Source organism: Rhea americana, unplaced genomic scaffold, assembly GCF_003343005.1.
Source record: "Rhea americana isolate MKP2758 unplaced genomic scaffold, rheAme1 scaffold_0, whole genome shotgun sequence".
NCBI lineage: Eukaryota > Metazoa > Chordata > Aves > Rheiformes > Rheidae > Rhea > Rhea americana.
Window position 1 is genome coordinate 14,853,892 of NW_028185037.1, and position 8,114 is coordinate 14,862,005.

At 42.9% G+C, this 8,114-nt stretch overlaps 1 protein-coding gene across 1 annotated transcript in view; it reads left to right on the forward strand.

Annotated features, from left to right (window-relative positions):
• The window catches only part of LOC146602061 (uncharacterized), a 165,309-nt gene extending 157,950 nt beyond the window's left edge, over positions 1–7,359 (forward strand). Inside the window, exon 6 of the mRNA XM_085317335.1 lies at positions 4,124–7,359. Within this exon, the coding sequence (XP_085173461.1) occupies positions 4,124–4,205 (82 nt within the window). The 3' untranslated portion in view covers positions 4,206–7,359. The remainder of the gene's footprint in view (positions 1–4,123) is intronic.
• The last annotated feature ends 755 nt before the right edge of the window (positions 7,360–8,114 follow it).

Below are 8,114 nucleotides of genomic sequence, written 5' to 3' on the forward strand. Positions count from 1 at the left end.
ACTTGAGCTGTGACTTCTTTTGCTGATTTGTAGTCTTCAGTATGGATGCAGTTGCAGAAATTTAGGCCAGCACAAGTCATTGCATTAGCTCAAAACCTAGATAACTGCTTGAAATTAGCCACCTTGTGTTATACAGGAGTTTCAGCAGAAGCTGAAACTCAGTGATCTGATACTCTTTTCTGTACTAAAAATAAAAATCTATGAATAGCTAGACATAAAAATGGTTATTGGTCTTACTTCCAAGTATAAAAAAACCCACACGTGGATAAACCCATCAGTATCCTCTATGGACCTGTGAGAATAGACCACATTTCAAAACATGTTAGCAAGTATATTTTCAAAGTTGGATGAGTTTCTTAGTGTGCATACAGTTTTGCTTTTTTAAAAGATGTTACTTGGTCATGACTGACTTCTGGTGGGGAGTTGGCATCCCCTTAGGCTTTGGTCTCAAAAAAGAAATGTGGTTATGTGCAATGTCAGGACGTAGTTTTATATTTCAGCACACCTTGACTGTCAAACAGAGTCATGAAGAGGGCAGAGAGTGTCAAAACACTGAGAAAAAAGGGAGGAGGTTCAGTGGCTCTGCCACTGCCCTGTTGGGTGACCTCAGGCAAGAAGATGGACATCYGCTTTTACATCTCCTCTCCTGCTCACTTAATGCATGTGACAGTTGCCTCATTGTTTTTATGGACTCTTCTAAGAAGCAAGAACTCATTAGCTATATCTATAATGTCTCTTTTCATCTTCTTGGTTGTGACATTTCCTGTCTCTTACCCACATAAATTATTTTGACTGGAAGCAAAATGTTGCTTAAATGTCCTTTACAACACAAAGGCTGGAGAATGGGGTAAAGTCATACTGGCGGGGTGGTTTGTTCATCTTCAGCCAGAGCATTGCAACTTACAGTTTTTTGGGAAAGTTTTTTGAAGCACCTAGATCCTGTGCAATATAGGCTGCAGCATTGGGAAATATAGAGAGCCTTTTTATAGCCTGTGCTATACACTGGTCTTAGGAAATCCTGTTTGTTCTGTAAATACATGTTTGCATGGGTGACAGAGGAGGTGTGACTGCCCTTCAACACTGCTTCTATGTGTGCTGCAGGTGGAACATGGACAGAATTTCCTAGGCTGCTGATTCCCAAATTGCTCTTTCATAGAATCATAGAATCAGTAAGGTTGGAAGGGACCTCTGGAGATCAGCTAGTCCAAACCCCCTGCTCAGGCAGGATCACCTAGAGCATGGTAGACAGGGTTTGCATCCAGGCAGGCCTTGAAGATCTCCAGAGAAGGAGACTCCACAAACTCTCTGGGCAACCTGTGCCAGGGCTCCATCACTCTCACAGGGAAGAAATTCCCCCTCACATTCAGGCAGAACTTCCTGTGGTTCAATTTTTGCCCATTGCCTCTTGTCCTGTCACACGGGGCAACTGAAAAGAGTTTGTCCCCGTCCTGGTGACACCCTCCCTTCAGGTACTTGTACACATTGATCAGATCCCCCCTCAGTCTTCTCTTCCCCAGGCTGAACAGGCCCAGCTCTCGCAGCCRTTCCTCACAGGGCAGGTGCTCCAGCCCTTTGATCATCTTTGTAGCCCTCCACTGGACTCTCTCCAGTAGCTCCATGTCTCTCTTGTACCGGAGAGCCCAGAATAGGACACAGTACTCGAGATGAGGCCTCCCCAGGGCTGAGTAGRGGGGCAGGATCACCTGCCTCGACCTGCTGGCACCAGTCTTCCTAATGCATCCCAGGAGACCACTGACTTTCTTGGCCACAAGGGCACATTGCTGGTTCATAGTCAACTTGTCATCCACCAGCACTCCCAGGTCCTTCTCTGCAGAGCTGCTTTCCAGAAGGTCARCCCCCAGCTTGTACTGGTGCCTAGGGTTATTTTTCCCTAGGTGTAAGACTCTGTGCTTGCCCTTGAGATGAACAGTTTGTGGGTGGGTCACTAAGAGACTGGAGGCATAAGTGGAGTTTGTCATGTCCTAAGGGGAAGATAAGTTATGGAGTTTAGGGGCTGCCTTTTCTGCCTTAAAGAGGTGAACAAGATCTGTCCTGAAGAGCTTATGGCTTATATCTAGAGAGAAGGTGAGGAAAGGGCAAACAAGAAACAGTTGTCATGACCTTTGATTCACTATCTATAGTGTGGCTGAGTTGTCCTTGTGATAGGCCTGACTGAAGATTTATGATGTGTTTTTTTCTTTCTCGCTGTTTAACTTGGATAATATCACAGTACTGAAACATGTTAGTGATTACCATCCTTTCTTCAACAGACTCTGGACTGGTGGCAATTACAAGGTGGATCATAGCATTGTGAGACGATTGAGGTTGGAAGGGACCTCAGGAGGTCTCTACAACCTTCTGCTTTGAGCAGGATCAGCTATGAGATCAGACTAGGTTGCTCAGAGCCTTATTCAGTTGTGTCTTGAAGACCTCTAAGGATGAAAAGTACACAGTTTCCTGAGAGAAAAAATGGGGAAAAAATTCCTCACGAGGAAAAAATTTCTCCTTTTAGCCAGTCTGAACCACTCTTGTTTCAATTTACGCCGACTATCTTTCATTCTTCTGACATGTATCACTGTGGAATCTATCTCCGTCTTCTCAAGTGCATCTTTGAAGATTCTTGGGGGTAGATGTTAGGCCCCCAAAGCCGTCTCTTCTCCAACCTGAAGAAGCTGAGTTCCCTCAACCTCTTCTTACCAAGCAAATGCTCCATATTGGTGCACTCCACCAACTTGATGGTCTTTACTAGACTTGCTCCTGTTTGTCAATGTTTTTCTTGTATTTAGAGGGGCAGAACTAGAAGCAGTATTTAGATTTGGTCTAATAAGTACTGAGTAGAGGGAATAATCACTTCCCTTCGCCAACAGCCCAGGATACTGCTGTCTTTCTTTGCTGCCAGGGCACGCCGCAAGCTGACATCCTGCTTGCTGCTCTCCTTTTCCACAGAGTTGCTCACTGGTCAGTCAGTTCCAGCCTGTATCATAGCAAGGGCTATTCCTTGGTCAGGCCAGGACTTTCCATTTGTCCATGCTGAATTTCCYAGAGTTCCTGTTGGCCCATTCCTCCAGCCTGCCCTTGAGCGATGGGGCCTTAGCTGAGCTGCTGGTTACTGGTCTGATCTGTGCTTAGATGCTCTCTTAATAAGACGTGTGACTGCAGCTGGAAAACCTTAATATTTCTCAGTGCCCTGGAGAGAAGCTATGAGGATGAGCATGGAGTAGCCTTAGTTTGACAAAGACTTCTTCTTGCTTCTAATAAAGTGAACTCCCAAAGAGAGGAAGGATTTAGCCTTGGTAGATAAAGAGATGAACTGAGTTCTGCAGAAAAATGCAAAGAGGTGCAGTGGTATAATTATCACAGTCTCAGTTACTCATCTGTAAAGCAAGTATTTACTTGCCACTGTGCTTTCAGTGGGACTATGACTGTTAATCGCCATGAAGTGCTGAGATGCTGTAATAAGAATGCAAACTATAATTTAATAAAACTGTCTTGCTCTGCCTGCTACGTGAGAAGAAGCCCGATTCCAAGTGGCCATGCGTACCCTTGTATACCATATTGAAACAAATATATAAGTAGACATAATACACCGCGGTTTTATTTTGTGCTGCCAGCACAGTGTGCATGAGCTTGAAAGGACACCAGCGACYTATATTCTGTAAGATCTAAGAACCCTGGGAAAAGATCCATTTTTTTAATATGGTACTAATTTCAAAAAATGCTGTTTTTCAGTAGTATATGGTAGAGAAAAAGACAAAAAGAAGAAAGAAAAGACAGAAAGACTTGTACAATTGTTTTAAAGGTTTTCTGCTTTTCCGTTAAAAGTTCTTTTCAGGAAATGAGACTGACTAATATGGGATGAGAGTGAAACCGCATATCACAAGCCACTGTCAGTTCATGAAGTGACCACATTGAAAAAGGAGYGAAAAATGTGTTCTTACTAATGTCTTTCTAGTCCATAGGAATCTTAGCTGTGGCTTACAATTGTAGTAGGGCGAATATTTGCATTTTAAGTTGGCGGTTTTCCTTTTTACTCTTCTGCTTCCTACCGGCTAATTTAGTGCTTTGTTAATTGTGAATCTGGAATGCAAATAAACTCACCTGCTTGTTTTTCTTTCATTTTCAGGTTTTCTAACTATGGAAGATCTCCTGAGGATTTGCATCATGCRCTGCTGCCCCTAGAACAGTACGCATCTATTTGGGAGTGATGAAGARCTGCAATATACTGCTGCATATTGCTTTAGTGATGAGAGAGGCTCTCTGGCATGTCACACAGCGCCAAAATTCATTCCAGTGTTGACAGCAAAAATCCTTATCATTTTTGGGTCTTTTTCCAAGACAGCTGATATCTGCTGTGGATTCTTTTTATGCAAATCAAGGTGGTAAAACAACAACAAAAAAAAAGCCCTGAAAGCAGTCATCAAGATAAACTTGGACCAATGGGGACATTCCTGGTTATCATTTTTTAACTTCTTGGGGCTTTTTTAGTTCTGCACAACATACTTCTTTCCCCACTCTTTCTTACAATAGTTAATTTTTGTCCTGGCAGACCTTTTATTTATGAATTACAGTGCTTCTTGCATTTTATGTGGCTCCATATCAATTGTCATTAACAGTCGCTGTGTTTAAGCTTTGCTCTGCATTGCTCTGGTGCTTCCTGATGTTGAACCTCATATTGCAAATTGCCATATGCCTGTAGTGATGATCTGTCCAGGAAGGTGTGCCCAGGACCCTTCAGGAAGCTCAGGAAAGTGAAGAAGAGAGATGGAAAACAAAAAGAAGACAGCTCTGAAAATATTTTGACTGAAGGAATCAAGTCGAAGCAATATAGTTTGGGTCCCTTCTGTCTTAGGTTGCTGCAGTTCAAGAAGCAAAGCCTGGTTTCATTGGAAAACTTGGCAAGGGTTTTGCTAGTGACTTAAATAGGAGCAGGATTTGGTCCTCCTGAAGCAGCTCCAGAGATATCGTGCTCACCATGGCACTGATGTGGTGACAAGAGCTTGGTCACCTCCTTGCCCTGRTGCAGCCATCTCACATCTGCCCTACTTACGCTGTATAAGTATTGCCGTAGCCCCCCAACAGACTGAGTCRAGCTCTGCATGTATAGGGCTCCCGTTCCTGCTGCCCACCTCAGCAACATGCTGATGCTAGAGCAAGAGTGAGAAATTGAGGGGGGRCAAAAAAAAGACTTGTACAAGCAATTCAAAAAACAGGACATTTCAGAGCAAAAGAGAACTGCCCAACTTCATGGCCTGGAGACTCTTCCAGCCTGTGTCCAGAGATACTCACCGCAGTTTGGGTCACGTCGAGTCACACTGTGGTTGCTTTGGCATTTGTGTGGGGAATAGTGATAGTCGTTGCATGTGGTGCTGGGTTTTGTTTTTGTGTTTTTTAAAATGCAAAATTAACAGTCCAACTGTGTTGGTAGACAGCAAGCCTRTTACTGCTTTTATCTATCCAGAATGTGGAGACAAAGAAGAGAAGTTGGCTTGACCAGTTTGGTGGCCATGCATGTAACGGTCTGGGAGCTGAAAGCAAAGAACACAACAGTCAGATACACAAACCCATCTGGGGTTCAACTGATAAGTTGTATTTAAAAGTGAAAGACAATCCTAAAAGAGCYCTGTCAAGTGGCTGAAGCCTTGAATGCCGAGTCTTTTTTAAAAGGGGATTTCGTAAGGGCTAAGATGAACAGAAATGGCTCTTTTGTGGTTTTGTACATTCCAGGCATGCCAGGACAGTTCCTGTCAAGGATGGGCAGTCTCTGGGGCTTGGGGTGGTTCTTCTTCTTCTTCTTCATTTTTTTTTTCTTTTGCAATGTATTTGTCACAAACTAGCAACTTAAATAGTGAAAAATAAATGAGAGCTGCAAAATCATTACAGTAGCAGTAATGGAAATTGTAAAGCTAATACCTAAACTGGCTGTGGTGTTTCACCTGATCATCTGTCTCTGCTACTGTGTTGTTGAGATCACTAGTATTGCCCTCTATGACTACTTCATGATCGATGATTTAAAAGCAGAGCTTTAACTGTTGGTTACCCAGAACCTCAAAAGACTGAATACCTTAGGCTTTTTTTCCATGTACAGAAGTAATACCATTTCAGCTGAAACATTGTTAAATATGCATCCCCTTAGTGTCAGTGCAGTTCTGTAGTCATACAAGATGTTTAATTGTGAGACTCGTATTAATTTCYGCATATTCATGAGTACAAAAACGGGATATAGGCATTGTTGCTTAGATGCACTTACTTTGGTTTCAAGCAGACTGTATCAGGTTAGTTTGCACCTGTCCACTTGACCTAAGTGAGATTTGAACTGATTTAAGAGTTTCCACACACCAAATGACTGTGTCTTAAATAGTGCCTTAAAACAGTCTGAAGTCTCATATGCAGTAAAACAGGAGATATTGCTTGTGGACCTGGCATGTTAGATGTTTAATTCATAAGCCTGCATAACCTGTTCTTTCAGGTCTGTATGCTGCTCCTCTCTCCATGCTTGCGASTGCCTTGTGGGTAGCAGGAGCTCACAGATAGTCAAAAAAGTGCATCCAGAGGCGTTACTRCAGCCCAGCTGCCATTGCCTCACTAGCAGTGTCGTGGAGAGTATGGCTATAAGAGCATGGAATTAACTGTGGGGGTCAAAACTCCCTGAGGGACCCTACATAAACACTCAACATCTTTCATCTGCATTGGACTTGCTGGTGCCATGACCGTGCTGACCGCAGCGAGCTCGGAGCAGGTCCACCAGSTGACTGTGTATTTAACTGCTCTGCAGGCGACCCTCAGTGACGGAGCAGAAAACTGAGCCAAGGTCTCCCTGAAGGGGGCTGAACCATTAGGCCATAGATAACTGCCCTGAGAATTTGCTTTTCAGCCTGGATTCTGCTGTAGCAGCAAGTGCAGGTGAAGTGTGTGATACCGAGGGCAAGAAGGTGTCTCTTTGAAAGTGTCAATAAAAGAGACGCTGTTGGAATGAACTCTCTGGCTTGTTTTTTTTAAACATGAATATGGTTATTTAGTGAGAAGCGCATGCTTGCAGGARCAGGAGTGAAGTTAGGACATGATGCCTGAACTACCGTCCCATCCTTGAGCGCACACTGACGTTATGGAGACAGGAGAAATGGCAAGGCTGTTGCCTGGGCTCTTGTAGGTCTGTGGGTGGAAGAACTTTAATCTCCAGAGTTGTCATCAAATACTTAACTGCCTTGCAAGATCTGAGGAAGGAAAAACATATATTAATTTGATGCTCAACATGCTTTTTTAACTTGAGAGGAGCTTGGTCTTTTAGCCTTCTGTGGCTGCCATTTTAGGCTTGTTTCCCTAGGGCAAAAAAGAAAAAAGGAAGAGAGAGAGAAAAAGAAAGGGAGAAAGAAAGAAGGAAAGGAATAAAAAGAAAAAAAAAAGAAAAAAGGAAGGAAGGGAAAGAGGAAGGGAGGAGGGAAGGGGAGAAAGGGAGGGAGGGAAGAAGGAAGGGAGAGAAGGGGAAGGAAGGAAGCAAGGAAGGGAGCGAGGAAGAAAGAAAGATTTCCTTTACCCGTTTGGTGCTTACAACTACAGAAATCTGGAAACAAAAGTCAGAAGGCATAGTTAGCAGAGAAGTGTTTTTCTACTGGGCCTATCTTATGATGAATGATTTTTGAAGAGGATTTCACTTTGGCCTTTCAAGGTCTCTGCTGTGGAAATACTTACCAGTTTGAAACTGTATCAAGCTTTACAAGTGGTAGGAAAAATACTTTTATAACCAAATAAATGTTTTTCTTTACAAGCATACAAACAGATAGCTGTATGTTTGGAAAACTTTTCTTTCTAACCCAAATAACTTTTTCACAGTGTTATCTGTTGTGGTAAAACAAGTGGACTTTAAATTGCGTTTTAATGTAGATTTCATTTATGTGACCACAGCAAAAGATTGCTTTGAGATACTGTAGTTATCTTTGTCTTGACATGTGCTAGCTGGATGTTGTGTGCTTAAAAATCTCCATTTTCTACCTTTTGGTAATTGTCTGAAAGTCAAAAAAAAAAAAAAATTGTGTGTCCTCGGGAAGGATACGTCAAGTTACGCAGTAGTGAAGAGATAGCGACAACCTGTAGAACAGCCAGTTTAGACAGCACAGGAA